At 40.2% G+C, this 19,533-nt stretch overlaps 1 protein-coding gene across 1 annotated transcript; it reads right to left on the bottom strand.

The window, feature by feature from the left end:
- Positions 1-297: 297 nt before the first annotated feature.
- On the bottom strand, positions 298-13,954 carry ctr9 (CTR9 homolog, Paf1/RNA polymerase II complex component). The gene is made up of 23 exons (XM_017707271.2): positions 13,808-13,954; positions 11,801-11,899; positions 11,452-11,691; positions 11,213-11,330; positions 10,485-10,574; positions 10,141-10,397; positions 9,931-10,038; positions 9,608-9,844; positions 9,416-9,505; positions 7,362-7,490; positions 7,102-7,285; positions 6,925-7,013; positions 6,659-6,844; positions 6,455-6,542; positions 6,100-6,248; positions 5,882-5,998; positions 5,628-5,773; positions 5,453-5,524; positions 3,821-4,103; positions 3,578-3,732; positions 3,396-3,489; positions 3,192-3,304; positions 298-2,139 (listed from the first exon to the last, which is right to left on the bottom strand). The coding sequence occupies exons 1-23, from the start codon at positions 13,850-13,852 to the stop codon at positions 1,749-1,751; spliced, it is 3,480 nt and encodes a 1,159-aa protein (XP_017562760.1). The 5' UTR covers positions 13,853-13,954; the 3' UTR covers positions 298-1,748.
- Positions 13,955-19,533: the final 5,579 nt, after the last annotated feature.

The raw sequence follows: 19,533 nt of genomic DNA on the forward strand, positions 1-19,533 counted from the left end.
GGTGATGGGAACCAGGCGTCACCATGTCTGTAATGCAAATATAGCCATATGCCATCAAAAATGCCTTTTAAACCGAACACATCTGCTCTACGCATCTTTCTGCCACCTCAGAACTATTGTGAAAAGTCTCAAGCAACGATGTCTGGTTCCTATCACCACTGGGAACAATCCTGATTTAGTCATTTAATCTAAAAAAGGCACATTTCATATCAAAGCACTCGGAAAGACGTGCTACAAACTTTACAATCACACACACCTGCCACCTCAATATAGACATAAGAAAATGATGCAATGATGTCATGCTATTAATATCACTTAATTTCAAAATACAATGTGAAAGAATTTGACATCATGAAGTACACTTTATACAGCAGGTAGTTCCGGTCCCACAAGCTGATTGACAGCTGTACGAGATGCTCAAGCCATTTGAACGTTTTTACTTACTTTGGGCACAAACTGAAAACAGATACTTTTAAGATCACATTTGACTGACAGCCAATTTGGTCCGACTCTGAAGATGAGATGACACTAAATTCCCCAACTGTCATCACCACTGAGCAGCTTTTCAGTCGGCAGCTGTGACAGAAGAGAAGCTAAACAACCTGAATCAGCCAGAAACGAACCAAAACACCATTTGCCAAACGAAACGGACTGTAAATGCTTTACAGACTGGCTGGAACAAAAACATTAAAACTGATCTGGCAAAAAAGACAAAACTGAGCTGAACTTGATATTGTGGCTGTTTTATGACTGTCTGTGTGGTCAGACTATGAAGATCAGATGACACGTTTGACGAATGGTACTGGGTTCATTCAGGTTGTTTAGCTGACACAGCTGCTGACTGAAAAGCTGCTCAGTGGTGATGACGGTTTTGGAATTTAATGTAAGGAGCTGGAGAACGAACTGCTGGCTGTGCAGTGAGTGAGTGGACCTATTTAAGGAACTATAATTTGGTGGAAGGAACTGTGAACATATTAACACAACATATTAAACGCTGTGTTCACGGTTTAGTGTATTTATTTCTTACTTTATTTATTTAGCTGTTGTCTAAAAGCAATAGAACACTCGAGGTGTTATCGCTATAACATCATGACTGTGATGATCTACAGTGACCAAATCACAGCAGTGATGTTCTCACACTCCCTTTCATCTTCTATTGCTTAAATAATGCATAATTCTGATTTACTGACTGATAACTGATAATAAATTTAGTTATCATACAGTATACCTTTTTTTCTTTATTCTTCCAACAGTTAATAAATGTACATCTTGTACTGGGTTTTTTATTCCAAAAATGTGTGCACCACCCTGGTTTACTCTGATATATGCACCAAGTGATGAGAAGCACAACTGGGATTGTTCTATAGGTTTTGTAGTTTTACTCAAAACACAGTTATTCTTTCTCCCCCACCAAAATAACAAATGACCAGCTACTTTGAAGAAGTCACTTAAGAATCAAACTGTGTCCAAAAAAAGAAAAGACGGTTATAATAGCTCAGGTGGTAGAGGAGGAAAAAAAAAAAAGAAATTACAATGACTCACTCACAAGGAGTATTTTACAAAGGAAGATTTTCTGTTAGCCAGATAAACTTAAGCCCAAAATCAAGAAACCAATATGAGCGGAGATGAGGGACGTTTCAACTGGGCAACTCTTGTTTAAATGATCCAGCTAACTGTGAAACCCTGCTTTGAGAAACACCTCCAGAACTCACGTCACAGACAAACGTATTTCTTCTGTATCAACAAACTCAGTCACTTTCATCATCAGAGCCTCGGTTAGAGGCCTCGTTGTTGGATCCCTCAGGTTCAGACTCGTCTGACCGCTGCGGTGATCCCTCGTTGTCCGAGCCCTGATCCGATGCTGCTGCTGGAGACGCAGGCCGAGACTCGTCCTCTGATCCCTCTGACCGACTCCTCTTGCTCTCATTGTCTGACTGCTCCGAGTCTGACTGCGGCCGTGGTCTCTTCCTCTTAACTGGCCGCTCACTGCCGGACTCGTCTTCCTCTGAGTTTGCAGAGCGCCGGGGGCTGCCACCCTCGCTGCCCGATCGGTTTCGCTCTCCGTCCGACTCGCTGTCAGAAGCGATGCGCTTTCGGTGGCCTCCATCGTCAGAGCCGGAACCACTGTCCCGTGGGTTCCTGAGGCAGAAAGCAACCAGGAGTTAAGACTGTAAATGAGCTCATTGCAAAGATGTGATCAACTGAGCGATTGGGGTCTCTTGGTCTAATCTGACCAAGTTGATCAAGGCATATTATGGTGGATCAGCACTGGCGTTTTTAAGCCGATCCAATTTTAATGATGGGAATTTTGACAAATTTGTTAAATTCTGCAAAGCATCATGTGAAACCTAAATCACATTTATCCTTTTAAAGAAACTTAAAAAAAGGGTTATAGATGCAATTTTACAACACTGTTGTATTTATGCCTACAGCTGTCATAATGTAAAATAATGGACATTTTTTTGGTTCACTGTTTGCAACTATTATATTACAAGCTTAAAAGTGCAGCATTTAAGGTGAAACGAGAGAATTCAAACTAGAAGCTGGCGAAGCGAGAAACTGACAGCTTTGCAGCTTCTTAGTGTTTGACCATTTCAAGTTGCAGATTAAACGCATCAGGAAACCAGCTGGAGTGATGATGATGATAATAATAATAATCATCATCATCATCATCATCATCATCATTCCATTTGTCTCCAAATTGATTCGTTTAGCTTCAGCTAAGGCTTGGTGATAAAACGATGACAGTAATTATTGGAATACAGCTTTCCTTGAAATCCTATAAGAAATTTTCCATATAACAGAGCATTCTCACATTTCCACATTCTAGCGACAGCCCTGGTGGCATTTTCTACTGCAAGGAAAGCGGCACTACTCTGTCGCAGAGGGTGCACTTGTGAATTTTCCAACATGATTAGAGAGGGAGGGGCAAGGAGTAAAATGAGTCGCCAAATATAAAGAAAATTATTTGGCATTTATCGTGATATGGACATTTTTGGCTCCAGCCGCAGCATAATATAACAAATTTAGCAACTGTGGAAAAGGACTGCCGTCAGCTTAAACATCTGTGATTATCTCAAATAATTGCATCCTGGAGCAGGAATAAGTATCAGCAGATATTCATTATTAAAACTGAAAAAAAAACTAATCGAAACATCCCAAATGATCAAAACAAAAATCAAAACACCTACCTATCCTCTGCGATTTTCAGGCCATCCTCATCAGATGAGGATTCAGAGGAGGAAATAATAGCTTTAGATTTGATCTTCCCTTTAAGAGACGGTGGCATGCGCTCAGGTTTGGGCTGTGAGGAGAAAAGCATGGTTAGCACTGGGTCCTAATTTAGAACATTCACACAGAATAACCACAGTCACTATGTGGAATGAGGTCTGTACCTTCTCAATCTTCTTGCGCTCTCTGGGTTTACGCTGTTTCCTTGGTCTTGAGCCTCCCTCTTCATCACTCTCATCATCTCCACCCTTAGCTGATCTACAAATACAGTAACAGAAGCATAGTCAACAGAGTTCCAACCAAATGAATACAAACATACATACACAGGTCTCCAAAGAGTCCTCACCTCCTCCTTTTCTTGCGTGGTTTCTTCTCGCTCTCTTCGCCTTCTTCCTCCTGTTCGCTCCCACTGCGGGGCTTCTTCTTTTTTTTCTTCTTCATAGGCAGATCTTCATCAGAGTCATCGTTAACAAAGTCATCATACTCTGCTCCTTTCTTGCGCTGAAAAATTTGAACACCGTTTATGGTACCGTTGCATCTTCTAAATATCATCCACACAAGACTCTCAGAGGACCCTACAGAAACTCACCCGCCCACCGCCTCCCTTCTTCTTCTCTTTTGTGGACTCTTTCATTTCCTCAGTGAAAGAGAGGAGGTTCTTGGTCTTCTCCACAAACTGAGCTCTCTGCTCCTGCAGCTTCTTCTGCTCCTCAGCCTCTTTGACCTTCTTCTCCTCCTGTTCACGCAGCACCTGCTGCCTCAGTAATTCCCGCTCCTGGTCCTGCTTTGCCCGCAGCTCCTTCTCTTCCTCGTCCTGCTTACGGGCCCGAGCCACATGGTACTGTGCCTGGCTTAGCAAGTCAGAGCATTGCCTGGAAGAGCCATACATGCATCATGTCAAGTTTGAAAGAAAGATTTAAGTGGACAATTTGAAAACAAATGGACTTTTATTATTATTATAACCACTCCAGCTGGTTTCCTGATATGTTTTATCAGCAACCTGAAACTGTCAAACAGTAAAAAGTCGCACCCGTTCCACCTTAAATACTGCAACAGTTACATTCTGGTGCGGCAGGCGCCATTTAAGGTGGAACGGGAACATTCGAACAAGAAGCTGGTGAATGAGGAGTGACTTCAGCCTTGTGGGGGAAAAAAAAACATTGCAAGACATTTTAAAAGAAACTACTCCATTTTTGTGCAAATTTGATGTTGGAGATGCCAAATCAGCTACAGTTGAGCTAAAGCTTAAAGCAGAGCAGTATGTCTGCATTTTCATTTATATTTTTAGCCTCTACCAGCACATCAGCACATACTGAGACAAATTCACAGCCAAGATGGTGAAATGAACATAAAATGTTGAGATTCCCAAGTTGGTTAAATTTTTACTTAAAGGATAAAATGGTGCTTCATAACGTTTGGGTTGCCAACCCCCTGAGCTTATGTGATTTCCGACACTTTACTATCATCTATAAAAAATGTACAAAAATGACATAATTCAGGCTTAAAAATGCCTACCCCTGTTTATAGCCATGCAAAATAATTCTGACTATACCAATTAGTGATCATAAGCTCCACCCCCAAAAGAAACAGAACACCAAACATGCCTTGGCTACAATACAACAAACCAATAAAAGGTAGATTTCAAATAAAGTATATACTTCATCACATTTCACAAATTTGTTATTTTAAATATTTCAAATATGTTATTTAATTGAATAACTTAGCTGGATGCAAATTTGAACACTATCAAATTCCATGTTTTGTTGGTGTTAGCACACCCTCTACAAGTGCAAAACTTAAATATGCCATTTTCTGTAAATGCTAGTGCCAATTTCTATTTTTAATTCTTTAACACAGTTTAACATAATTAATATAGTTGGGAACAAAAACAAAAACTGTATGTACCAGTATCTGTTGCACAGGCCACATTTTATGTCCGTCCCCCCTCCTTTATGTTAAATTGAACTAATAATAAGTAATTGTGCACTAAAATAGGAGTTCTCAGTATAGAATGTGTTAACTTTTCCTTCACATAGGAGATAGTGTTCTCTCACTGGATAAGCAATGGGGCAGAGTTGGGGAAACTTTCTTAAAGGCCACATCAAACAGCTTCATAGGCCCACTTGGGCCAGCAGGCCTTTACCTTAGGCAACCCTGTTTTAAGCTAAATCCAGGTCAAGAAAACATACAACTACTATCTGACTACATCATGTGAACCCACCTTGCTTCACTTGATGCAAGTGCTAAGTCGAACCTCATCTTGTCTCCTGCCTTACTGAGATAGCTGAAGTACCTGTGTGAGCAGAGAGGGACATGTTAGAATTATGGAAGTATCCTAAATAAGTCTACAACGGACATGCTGCAGACACTTGGGGTGAGCTAAGCAGCCAACCCACCTGTGAGCCAGCTCCAGCTCCTTCACTGCACTCAGCACAGCTTTTAGGTTACTCTTCTCATCCTTCAACACCAGTGTGGCCAGCCTCTGCAGCACTAGAGCCACGTTGAACATCAACACCGTGTCGCTGGGGGCCACATGGCGGGCCTGATGACCCACAGTGAAGAGGAAAGGAGATTACAAAAAGTGGAAGAAGACTTCACAGGTGCTGAACCATAGTTTTCCCACATTAATGCGATCAATTTGTTTACCCACCCTCAGCAGCATCTGTTTACACTCCTGCAGCTTTCCACACTTAAAGAGCGCTCGTGCGAGATAAAGTAACACTTCTGTGTTCTGGTATTTATAGAACTTCTTCAGGCAGTTCTCATACTAGAAACACAAAAACATCAAGTGATGAGGACAGACAGGAGCAGTTGAAGGCTTTCTTATCTTCATCAATGCAGTCATATGTGTTTTCTCAAGTCTCTCACCATCTGCACAGCACTGATGTACTGTTTCTGCTCCACGTAAATGTGTGCCAAGTTCAGCCAGACATCACTGATGTCAGCAGTTGCCTCCCTGACTTGGGCGAATACATCACGTGCCTCACGGAAATAGCCCTTGTGGGCCAAAACAGCCCCTGAGTTAAAAATAGTAAACATTAAGTATCAGTTCTGAAAAAGAGGAAAGGAGAAAGAAACGAGAAAAAAAAGTCCTAATGTTCTCATGAAATCTCATCAAAGACAAAGGAATCACTGGGCAGAAAATGAAGAAACTGAAGAAAATGTTTGTTGCATTTATCGTGACCGTATTTATGAATATACTGAACATAAACGTGGCACATACCTATGCCATTGGCAGCATATAGATTCTTGGAATCATTCCTCAGGACTTGCTTATAAATCGCTAGAGCTCTATCCTGGTGTCTCTTTTCCTGTCACATGGAAAAGATATGGATGATTTCCTAAGATTGGAATGTCGCTTTGACAAGGCTGGAAGTTATATTCACTACATCAACAGAACAGCGAAAGAAAATCAATCATCAGGCACCTTTTCACGATCCCTTGTGGGCTGGTGCAGCGTCTGCAGCCACACGTTGCCCAGCGCCAGCATGGAATAGGTATCATTCTGAGTGGACGGCTGCTTCAGGATGCGCTCAAACTTCTTCTGACCTGGACCCCACTCCTGCTTGGCCAAGTGGAGATTTCCAATCAGGGACCAAGCATCTGGGTGATCCTGCAAAACATAATTGTGTGATCGAAGCTCTCAAAGAACAAAAATTATAAGAAAGTAGAAATTACAAAAATAATAACTACCTGGTTGATCTGTAGAGCTTCTTTGAACCAGTCTGAGGCTTCATAGAAGTTGCCTTTGTCGCGGGCCATTGCTCCAAGACGCAAGTAACCTATTAAACATAAAAAATAAGTATTTCACTGAATACCTCATGTTACAAGAAAGTGGCATCTTTGAAGTGTACAGTTTAGCTTTCTTACAGTCTACGTAGTTTGGATGTTCCCTGAGGATGTTCTTGTACAACTTCTCAGCCTCGTGGAATTCACACATGGCCTCATAGAGTCGGGCCAGGTTGTAAGATGTGGTGACGGAAATGGCGTTATAGTAGTGCTCATCATGTTCACCCTCAGCTTTGGCCCTCTCCAGAGAGGCCAAGAAGTATTTCTATAATGAACAATTGGAAAGTGCTGAGTCTTTATAAAGTAAAAAGCTATCATTTTTAATATGTCATCTGTTTTACCTTTGCTTCCCCAAGATTCCCCAGTCTGAAGTGCAAAGCTCCCAGATTGTTGAGGATCTCAGGCGGCACATCAGCTTGCACCTTCTCCTGGAGGATTCGTGTGGCTGTGCCATATGCAGACAGAGCACCCTGGAAAAGTGAGGAGAATTAGTTACAGAAGATCTTTATAACAGAAATGGCAAAAAAATTACAAATAAGTCCCAAGTAAATATACTACAATTTAAAATTCAATTGCTGTTCAAAAGTAATCATATGCTTGTCCTGTGCAACTTAAACATAATTATTAAGACACATTAGGAAATTTTAGATGATGAATGAAGCTGCAAAGATGACTTCAGATAAATGGAGCCAAAGAAGATTCTAAAATGACAGATAAAGCTGCTTAATAAAGAATTTAAAAATGTATTTTTTTAATAAAAAATTAACATCCAGAATCAATGATAAAGCAAACAATTTGACCCAAAAAAATTAACTAAGCAGATAAGGGTATTTATCTTTTTTAAACCTCAGGAAAAATTACAGTAGAATTCTACTGACAAATAAAACGTAAGCCTGTATGGACATTATTCACAGAACCTGGAAAAAGCATCTCATGGACATATTGTTGACATTTTAGCCATAATGTTGTCTGAGGTGTTGATCTATGCTGATAATTTATCTTCATAAACTGTCCACAATAACAAAACCAGACATCTATAATTACCATAAATTATAAATAAATTCTTTTTTTTGTTAATTATTTTACTATTTTGTGGAAGAATGAGCAATACTCTTTTTTTTTTTACCATCAACTACATCAGTGAACACAGTTGAGATTGTGAACATAATTAATAGCTACATAACTACGCTTGATGGGTTAACTTGACATTAACTTAAGTGGGCACTGAATCAGCTACACAGAATTCATCCTTCATCTAACTGTCTACTAGTGACAAAGTGCTGAGTGTAGACTTTGGTATGGGAAGCTGAAAGTTTTTCCTGTTTATTCTCACTATCCAATGAATTCCCCTTCTCTGCCTCAGCTCTTCTGTCTCATATCTCTCATAATGTCAAACAGCCTGACAATACACTATATTTCCAAATGTTTGCAGTCACCCATTCAAATAATTGAATTCAGGAGTTTCAATCACTTCCATGGCCACAGATGTATAAGACCAAGCACCTAGGCCTGCAGACTGCTTCTACAAACATTAGTGAAAGAATGGGTCGCTCTCCAGAGCTCAGTGAATTCCAGCGTGGTACCGTGATCGGACGCCACCTGTGCAACAAGTCCAGTTATGAAATTTCCTCAGTATTAAATATTCCACAGTCAACTGTCAGTGGTATTATAACAAAGTGGAAGCGACTGGGAACAACAGCAACTCAGCCACGAAGTGGTCGGCCATGTAAAATGCAGAGCGGGGTCAGCAGATGGCTTCCCAGAAGAGTTGAAGCTGTTATAGCTGCAAAGGGTGGGCCAACATCATACTAACCCTATAGATTTAGAATGGGATGTCACTCAAGTTCATGTGTGTGTGAAGGCTGACGAACAAACATTTTGAAAATATAGTGTATAAAATCTTGGGCTATTTTTCTTGCTGTTGTTCCTATGACTATGAACTACGCAAGACATCATGGCTATGTTTTATCAGCCAGTGATGCTTAATTGACTAGCAGTGTACAAGCAGTTGCTCTGCTCCACAGAGTGCCACCGTTTTCTCTGTGTGGAGCAGTCGTGTGTTGTATTCATCCAAACCTTTTTTGCATTAGTGATGCAAAAAAAATTCAAATCAATACCCTGACTAGGATGCTAAGATAAAACAAATAATGAAAAAAACTGACAAGCGACTCTCCCGAGTGGAAGACAAACCTACAGCACTGAGATTTTCCCACCAAAAACTAAGAAAGGTTAGTTAAACATTTAATAAGTTCTTGCTCACAGAATTCTTTACGTACTGAATAAAACATCTAAACTAGGGCTACACTTCGTGATATTTGAAGAGAAAATATTAAACATGAAATAAAAATTGTTAATATTGCTTCCAGACTTTTGCATGACTGAACACTCATCTTACCTGAATGTCTGTCTGTTCAAGAATCTGCGCAAGCTCAATCCAAGCTTCTACATCATCAGGATACTGTTCCGTGACTTTCTTCAGATGTCCCTAAAACATTCAAAAATACAAAAAGAAGAAAATGTGTAATGGACTTGCTTCATTTTAAGATAAAAAATGAACATCATATTACCCATAGACACCAAGACACACTTTAGCAATGTCTCTTTTGTCCTGATCATCCGAGGCAGCATAAAGGGATCCGAGGATTTTCATGGTTTCGTAGTTATTGGGGTAAGCCTTCAAGACCTTCTCAAAGCACTGAGCTGCGTTTTCTTTGTCTCTGCGATACACATACATCTGGCCCAGGCCGAAGAATGGCAAGACGAAGGTGGAAGAGGCAAACTGGGTGGCCTGGTAGTAGTACTGAAAAGCCTGATCATAGTCCTCCTATAGTGAAGAGAAGGTGCAAAAGGTTTAAGCACCAAGAAATTTAAACCAAACATGTTCTGCTTTAAACATTTGGGAACTCTTACCTGAACATGGAAAGAGCGGGCTAACTGATAGCAACTTTCTGCTTGCATGGCCTCTACCTCGGTGTTGTGAAATGCATGAAGAGCCAAGTGCTGTACTTTGCTATAGTCCTGAAACACATTATTGTAAGTAAAGTCCAATGTCTCCAGAATTAAAAAAAAAAAAAAAAAAAAAAAATACATGAAAGTTAACCATGGCCATTATATCCTTACCTTTTTGAAGAAAAAGTGGTTTGCAAGGTGATTGAGCACCATGGGGTTGCTGGGGTCAATGGTGTATGCTCTAGAGAGCAACTGCACTCCATTCTTGATGGAGTCTGCCTCTTTGTTGTTGAGCTCTAGGACAGCCAGACCCACAAGAGCGCCCACACACTTCGAGTTGAGCTCTAGGGCACGGCTGAAAGCCAAACGAGCTTTCTCCAGTTTGTTGAGCTTCACAAAGCAGTGGCCCATTCCAAGCCTCACTTCAGCTACAGGAAAGAATTAGGGAACATTAACTTTGAAACAGCAAAGAAAAAACAAAATGCATACGTTGGGATGTAATTCAGCGAGCTCACCTGGACAACCTGGGTTTGTGCGTAGGGCTTTTTTATAGTAGGCCAAAGCTCCCCTGTAATCTTTTTTGTTGAATGAAATGCAAGCCTTACCTGCAAAGGTAAAATACAATGATAAATTGCCATGGTAATGAGGTCCAGTAAAAACTAATTCAATATTAAAAGACTGAAAATCCAGGGTGAGATCAAACTACGCTAAAGTTAGCTGGCTATGCAAGAATACAAGACCCAGGTGTGCTGGCAGTGGTGTTGAGCAAATGTATTCAGTGGCTGGGGCAATGAATGCAGAACCCAAACGTGGTTCTTTTAACCAGCTGAAAACGTGTTAATTACATTTTAGAATATAAGAAATCCTCGTTACTTTTTATTGCATTAATTACTCTTCTAACATTTTTAAAGGCATTTATTGTCCAAATAAATGAGTTTAGAAGAGTTTATGTGCCTAATACTTCTGCACAGCACTGGATTGTCAATATCATAATGAAAATAGGCAAGCCTGAAATTAATGAAGCTTTACAGGAGAAGAAAAAAATCCTTTTCTATTTTAATGCATGTTAATGTGAAAGATTTTATTCTAAGTCAATTGGGACATTTCTATTGGTCCATTCATGTAAAATGCATCTGGCTTTTTTACAATAGTGTATTTTTTATTTTTATTTTTTTAAGTTATGATTTAAGAGGTTCTGATATGAGTTTTAAACAATGGATGATTAAAATCCAGCTTTACTAACCCAACAGTGCAGGGATGTTGTTTGTGGACTGGTTCAAGACAAAATGAAATTGTGCATCTGCTTGATCCATTTTATCCCCTTCCAACAGGCAAAAGCAGGCTCTTCCCAGCAAGTGGTTCTGAAACAAACAGAAACACATATCGTCTTCATCCTCTGCTGAAAGTGAACACAAACCATAGCTACATCAGCAGAGCTCACTGTTGAATTAGACATTCGTGGAACACTATGTTTTTACTCACCTGATCATACATGATGATCTTGTCTGCCATGGTGTACAGCAGGGTGGACTGGTTGATGAGATCTTTCTTTGCATCCTTGTTCTTCTCTTTGCGGGCCTGTTGCACATAGTAAGCAGCCAAAGTGTCCAGACAGGTCATCTGGTCTTTCTCGTGGTCTCTGTAATCAAGGTTTCCGTCGATGCGAGCTGCTTCCAGCAGCTTCACAAAGTCCTCTGTCTTTCCCTGTTTGTAGTACTCCAGCTGTGAAAAGTCACAGTCAGTTTAAAGCAGCAATGGCACGGTTTCAACTATGGTACAAACAATGGCTTAAAAAAAAGAAGAAGTAGAAGAAGGTGGCAATAGAACTTACAGCAAGTGCAATCCATATGTGCAACTGTGTGTGCTCCTGTTTAAGGATACTGATGACTTCATCTCCTTCAGGAAGCTGATCAAAATCAAGCTCAATAACCTAAAAGACAAATGTTTGATCAATGACAGTTCAGTCAGCTCAATGAATGGACACGACAGGAGAGCTCAGATAATGAAGTAAACCTGAAGTCTAAGTCATGTTGATTCTCACCAGCTAATCCTGAATAAAAACAAAGACTTCAGCAAATACTCAATACTTCATACTCAACTGACGGAGCAACTTAACTGATCATTCCAGCACACATCTAGCTTTATGTATATTATCCGTCTTGTAACATAGCATTCTGTAGCATGCGGCATTGTTAGAATTCAGGGTTTTGCATATTTAGTTTTTTTGTCCATAAGTATTATCTACCTACAATATCCAAAATGTATTACAAAACTACACAACACAAGCTGGCATAGGTTTTATACTTCTATCTTCATAATTCTTCATAATACTTCTAATTGTTCATTTCAGTTGTTTTTGTAAAAAATAAATAAAAATCTGCCAGCAAGTCAAAAAAATATTCAAACAGCCCACCCCCTTTAAAGGAGAATGCAGACGAAGTCATTTAGTGGTGGTTCGATGTGAAGTCTGTTCTAGAGAAACTTGCCAAGTCAGAATTGCTCACACTGGTGGTGATAGGAACTTGAAAAGATCTTGGGAGTTTAATGCCTCTGAAAGCTTCCTCACAGAAAGTCATTACATAATTGACTGGATATGCACTGTCTGACGTCCGACACTTTGTTTTAGGATAGTTTTGTGATTGGGCTTTGTCTTACCCTCTTCAACTCCTTAAGACCACTGTTGGGTCCAAAACGCTCTTCGTCATATTCTTCATAACTTTCATATTTCATAAGCTACATTCAGAAGCTGGGCATCGTATGAGGCTGTAACTGTCTTCTTTCCAGCCAAATAGACGGTGATGTCATGTTAAACCCTTATAATAAATGAAGCTGAACTCACAGTTTGTTTTTCTACTGAAAGTCAACCCATTTTTCCACAAATATGGGCTATAAACTATAAACGGACGGCGTCTCTTCAGTGATCTGCTCTGTAAAAATGATTTTTATGAAATAATACAAAGCGCGTCTGAGATTTTTGGCTTTCAGCAGTAGACTGTAAGCATATTGCAATATGTGTAGATCATAAAACACATTCTGTTAAATTGAGGGAAGCTTAAAAATATATATAAACAAATGAAATAACTTCATTTATTTAATGCAGTTACTGAATAATTTGCCTTACTATTTGGTCACGTGAATTCAGATGGACAAACCAAAATATACTCTGGAGAATAAAAGGCTAAAAAGTGTTTTAATTCATTCATATTGCAGAGATAACGTTACATCTAGGGTATTGTAAGGCAAAACAGGCCCCAAAGAAAAGTCACTTTTAGGATTTGTGACTATTTTAGCATCATTAACATTACATATAAAAAATCAGTAGACCCACGTAGTTAGTTATGATAGTAAATAAAAGGGATAGAGATAAAACTGGCTGTAGTGCTGCAGATATCGTGACCTCCACCGTAAAGAAATCTGTTATTTTCTTTACAATGATCCACTTCACATCGAACGACTCTGTTAATATCTCAGTGCCTAAATTATGCATAAATTTTGGACACTTGGTGGAGATTCCCTTTGAGTCAGTTAACGTTAGTTAGTTAGCTAAGCTAACTACATTGGCAGGTCCAGTCCCAAGGCAACTTAACCTACTACCGTCTTATGTGGGAAACATATGTGTTCAATATGTGGTCGTTAGGCTGGGAAACGTTAGTAAGACAGATAATGTGTCTCAAAAATTCAGACAAACACGAATTAAATTAAACTGCAAGCGAACTTTTCCCAACGGCGCGAATGCTAGCGAGCTAGCTAACGTGGCTAACGTTAACGTGAAGTGGACAGTGAGCCGCGAGTACAGCTGCGAAAAGACAAAACGTGAAGACGTGAAATGTCTACATACCTCATCCGTGTCCCTCAGGGGGATTTCGATGGATCCCCGAGACATGGTGACACTTTAATCCCCGATATTCAGCTCAGCGGAGATTCTTCTGCCCAGTCTTCCTCCAACTGATCTCACTGCTCTCCACAGAACAACAACGGCGTTCCGTTCCCGTGTCAGGACTGAAGAGGGCAAAATAAAAGTCCTCACCGAATGACCAACATCTCTCTGTTTTTATTTAGATTATACATTTTCCATTTCCAGCCCTGAAGGCTGTATATATAAGATAAGATAAGACGAGATGAGATAAGATGACATATATAAAGATAAGATAAGATAAAATAATCATTTTTTAGTCCCACAATGGGGAAATTCTCAGTGTTACAGAAGTAAAGGAGACAGTACTCAAGAAAACCAGAAGTAACAACAAGAGAATTAACAAGCAAGTAATTAACTTTGTTAAGTACTTAACAAGGTTTTTTACAGTTTGTTACTTGTTACTATATACACATTATACATTTAAACTAAACATAAAAAATAAGATAAAAAATATAAACTCTGTCCTTCACAAAAATAACAAAATAAAGAATTATAAATAAATAAAAAAGCTAAGATATTTACAATGTAAGGATGTTTTGCCTGAAAGTCACATGGAGTTTTGCACATGAGGTACTGGTTTATATCACACATGGGACAGTGAGGACTTAACAATATAAACAGTTATAAACAGAAAGCTCAGAGTATTCACACCATAGAGATATTTTAAGGATATATTGCACATGGAGTGTTTATTATATTGCGGACAGGAAAAGGTGATAAAATCCCGGTATGTTCTGTAGATGTGTGAGGTCCAGTGGGGGTGGAGGAGGTTCTACTGGGAGCAGTGCTGGTTGTACAGTCTAACAGCAGGAAGGAAGGACCTGCGAAAGCGTTCCTTTATACACTTGGGGTGAAGCAGGCGGTCACTGAAGGAGCTGCCCAGTGCTGCCAGAGTCTCACGCATGGGGTGGGAGCTGTTCTCCAGCATGGATGCTAGTCTGGCTAACATCCTCCTGTCTCTAGGGGGCTTCTGGCCCTCTTAATGAGTCTGTCAAGTCTCTTCCTGTCCACAGTTGAGATGCTGCTGCCCCAGCAGACCACTCCAAAAAAGATGGCTGATGCCACAACGGTGTCAAAGAAGGTCCTCAGGAGTCCAAACCACCTCAGACCTCTGAGCAGGTAGAGTCAATAGAGTCAGCTCTGGCCTTTCCTATAAAGTGCACTTGTGTTTCCTGACTAGTCCAGTCTATTGTTAAGAGGCCAATCTATTGTCTAGTCTAGTGTCTAGTGCATTGTGTGTAAATTTCATGTTGAATTGATTAAAAATAAATAAATAAATAACAGCACAACGTGACTTGGTAAAACGTCTGGTTCCATTGATTTACATTAACAGTAAAGTATGTTTTTTCCTTCTCCTGTCTTCTTCTTCTTCTTTCGGCTGCTCCCTTTAGGGGTCGCCACAGCGGATCATCTGCCTCCATCTTGCCCTATCCACTGCCTCCTCCACTTTTACACCAACCATCTCTATGTCCACCTTCACTACATCCATAAACCTTCTCTGAGGTCTACCTCTTCTCCTTCTACCCGGCAGCTCCATCTCCAACATCCAACATCCCTCTCATGTAAAGTTACCATTTTGGGGATACAAGGTTTTGTTCCGACAACAGCGATATATATATATATATCGCTGTTGTCGGAACAAAACCTTGTTTTGTGTGTGTGTATATATGTGTATATATATATATATATATATATATATATATATATATATATATATATATATATGTATATATATATATATATATATATATATATATATATATATATATATATATATGTATATGTATGTATATGTATGTATATATGGCTGAACTGTGTTGAACCACATCACTGTATCTCCTCTACTAATAATTAATACACACATGGTTTATGCACACTGTGCAATATATCACAACCTGCTGCTGTAACAGGACTTTCACTTTACACTGTAATACTGCTGCAACTCCTAGTTATGTCTGTGCTCATTGTGCTTTTAGTTTATCTCATACCACTCAGTGCCTGCTATCATCTAAATACAACAACTGTCTCATATGCTGTGTGAAAATACAAATAGACAGACTTTATTTCTACTTTTATACTTAATTTATGTCTAGTTTTATTTCTATTTTTAGTTTTCTGCAGTGTATATACATTTGTGAAATTATATGTGTTGCTACTGATCTATCTATTTATCTGTCTATCTCTCTGATTGTCTGTCTCCCTGTATCTATCTATCTATCTATCTATCTATCTATCTATCTATCTATCTATCTATCTATCTATCTATCTATGTGATAATATCAACAACAATAAAAAAGAAAAGCCTAATAGGACTAAAATAACAGCAAAATAAAAACAGCAAAAACAACAACAGCAACAACTACTACAACATGAAATAATAATAATAATAATAATAATAATAATAATAATAATAACAACAGAAAATATGAAATAAATAATAAAAAAAATAGCAAAATCATTATTAGAAACAGCCATATAATACTACCAACAATACCTTTAATTTAAAAAAAGCATGGCAACAAGAACAACAACAACAACCATTATAATAATAATAATAATAATAATAATAATAATAATAATAATAATGATGATGATGATGATGATGATGAGTAATGAGCCCGTACTGTTAATGAAATTCTGACTAGTCCTGTGAAAATTCTTTGGAGTTTGGTTATGCCTATGATGCAAAAGAGACGAGGGAATTGAGTGGGAGGCTCGATTAGTGTGGAGCATCAGCGTAGCTGAATCATTTGATATGGAAAACTGCAGAATGTTAATTAAAACAGTCCATTACAACATTGTGCCCTGTTACGAGCACACAGGCAGTGAAATAAGTGGCCCGGGGTGGGGTGGGGGGTGTAGCCATGTCAGCTGGATTTGATGTGTATACTGAGATGAAAACAGACAAAGCCTTTCTCAAGATTAGCTTTGAAGGGGTTTCTATTTGAACAGCACAGTCAGCTATGGACAACAGGACACTGCACACTTTACTTACACAACAGTGCAGCCTTCAGCCTTTGGTGAGAACATGCTTCCTGTGCTGAGAGTCAGTGTCTCACCACCGTAACCACCGTGCAGTGAAGTTGACAGAATGGAGGTTTCAGGAGGAAAATAGTGAACTGACAGGTACGTTTCTGTGGATCTTTTCTTCTTTTTCAGATATAACACATAGAATCGTGGCCTGAGGGTGAGTCAGTGAGTCAGTGAGTCATATTCTTACAGCATATATCTGTCAGTATTTCTGAATGTGATATTTTGATATATACATAAATCTATGAAGAGTGATGTCAACATGTATAGACTTTTGCATAAACTTTTGCATAAACTTTTGCATAGACTTTTCCATGACATATATATATATATATATAACATCGGGGAAAACAGTAAAAAGTGCAAAAATGTATTTAGAAGTACACACACAGAAATACACTTACTGGCCACTTTATTAGGTATATTCAGGTATGTTCAATTGCTTGTTAACACAAATAGCTAATCAGCCAATCACATGGCTGCAACTCAATGCACTCACTTTAGGCATGTGGAGGTGGTCAAGACAACTTGCTGAAGTGCAAACCGAGCATCAGAATGGGGGAAGAAAGGTGATTTAAGAGACTTTGAACGTGGCGTGGTTGTTGGTGCCAGACGGGCTGGTCTGAGTATTTCAGAAACTGATGATCTACTGAGATGTTCACACACAACCATCTCCAGGGTTTACAGAGAATGGTCCGAAAAAGAGAAAATATCCAGTGAGTGGTCAGTTGTGTGGACGAAAATGCCTTGTTGATGTGAGAGGTCAGAGGAGAATGGGCAGACTGGTTCAAAATGATAGAAAGGCAACAGTAACTCAAATAACCACTTGTTACAACCAATGAATGCAGAGTACCCTCTCTGAATGCACAACATTTAGAACCTTGATGAAGATGGGCTACAGCAGCAGATGACCACTCTGGGTGCCACTCCTGTCCGCTACTACAACTACAACTGTCCGCTACTACAATTCGCACAGGCTCATCAAAATTGGATAATAGAAGATTGGAAAAATGTTGCCTGGTCTGATGAGTCTCAATTTCAGCTGCAACATTCAGGTGGTAGGGTTAGAATTTGGCATAAACAACATGAAAGCATGGATCCATCCTGCATTGTATCAACAGTTCAGGCTGCTGGTGGTGGTGTAATGGTGTGGGGGATATTTTCTTGGCACACTTTGTCACAGCAACTGTGTGATGCTGTCCTGTCAATTTGGACCAAAATCTCTGAAGAATGTTTCCAACACCTTGTTGAAAGTATGCCATGAAAAATTAAGGCAGTTCTGAAGGCAAAAGGGGGTCCAACTTTTTTTTTTTTTTTTTTGCCTGCCTTGTCTGGCAGATTTGCAATCAGAATTATGGTCAGACTGCATTACTGTGCCAAACAAATTTACTTTTCCAAAATGAGCACTATAGATTATAGGCTCATCTTGTCAGTGTTTCTTTCTTTCTTTCTTTCTTTTTTAATTATTTAATTTCATTTTGTTGATACATTTGTGATACTTTTATGACTGTAAATGTGTATGTCTATGTAAAGAAGGGAGAGGAGAGATAAGGGGGGGAGTAAAACAGGGAAATAACAAAAGGGCAGAAAGAACACAGCACAAATGACACAGCGATGGTTCACCAACTGCTGCTCCTGAAAGAAGAGAAGAAAGTGTACCTGAGACATACAGCACTTGGAAAGACTACACAAATGACTGTGATGTCTGTGGGTGAGGGTGTGGGTGTGTGTGTTTGTGAGTGCAGTACAGTATAAATTTGTCACAAGATGCACTTAATAGCGAGGGCAGAAAGCTGCGACAACATCCCCCCAGAGGCCAGAGGAAGGCAGAGAAAGACCAGGGAATCCCGCCCGCCGCGGCCCCCCCAGGAGCAGTGGAGACTCATGGCCGTACCTCCCAGTGACCCCTGCATGCCCACCCCAGTGGAAGGGAGAGGGGGACTCCGGACAGCACACCCCCAGCCACGGAGCGCAGGTCCAGGGGAACCAGAGGGACCACAGCCGCCCCCAGGATGCCCCCCCCTATCACGGGCCAGCAGCAAAGACCCAGCGCCTCATACGCCCGAGAGCCACCCAACACCCAGTAGGGCCCCATCCCCGCCCCAGAACCCAACCACCCAGGGGAGCGGGCCAACCGCCATGCCGGAGCACCAGGCCAGGCCCTGAAACCCCAAGGCGCGCCTCCATCCGGGGGGGAAGTAGCAACCACAGGGGAGCAGCCGGGAGAGGACCGGGGATAACAATCCCCCGACCCAGAACCAGCTGTCCTCACACACACTCAACCTCATATATGCATCCTCGCCCATATATACACCCACACACCTTCACCCCATATATTTATCCACCCCTATATATACACCTACGCACACATACCTCCACACCTATACACACTCCTACATACATACATACACACATATATATACATACACATATCACCCCAATATGTACACACACACACATCCATATATACACCCCCCCACCCCCCTAAATGTACACGTTCACCCACCCATACAGAAAGAGATAAGGACATAGACACACAATCATCCACATCCATACACCCTCTGAGGTGGGGGCAAATGGAAAGCCCACCCAGGACCGGCTTGTATATAGATGCATAC

This window comes from Pygocentrus nattereri, chromosome 15 (assembly GCF_015220715.1).
Source record: "Pygocentrus nattereri isolate fPygNat1 chromosome 15, fPygNat1.pri, whole genome shotgun sequence".
NCBI classification, from domain to species: domain Eukaryota; kingdom Metazoa; phylum Chordata; class Actinopteri; order Characiformes; family Serrasalmidae; genus Pygocentrus; species Pygocentrus nattereri.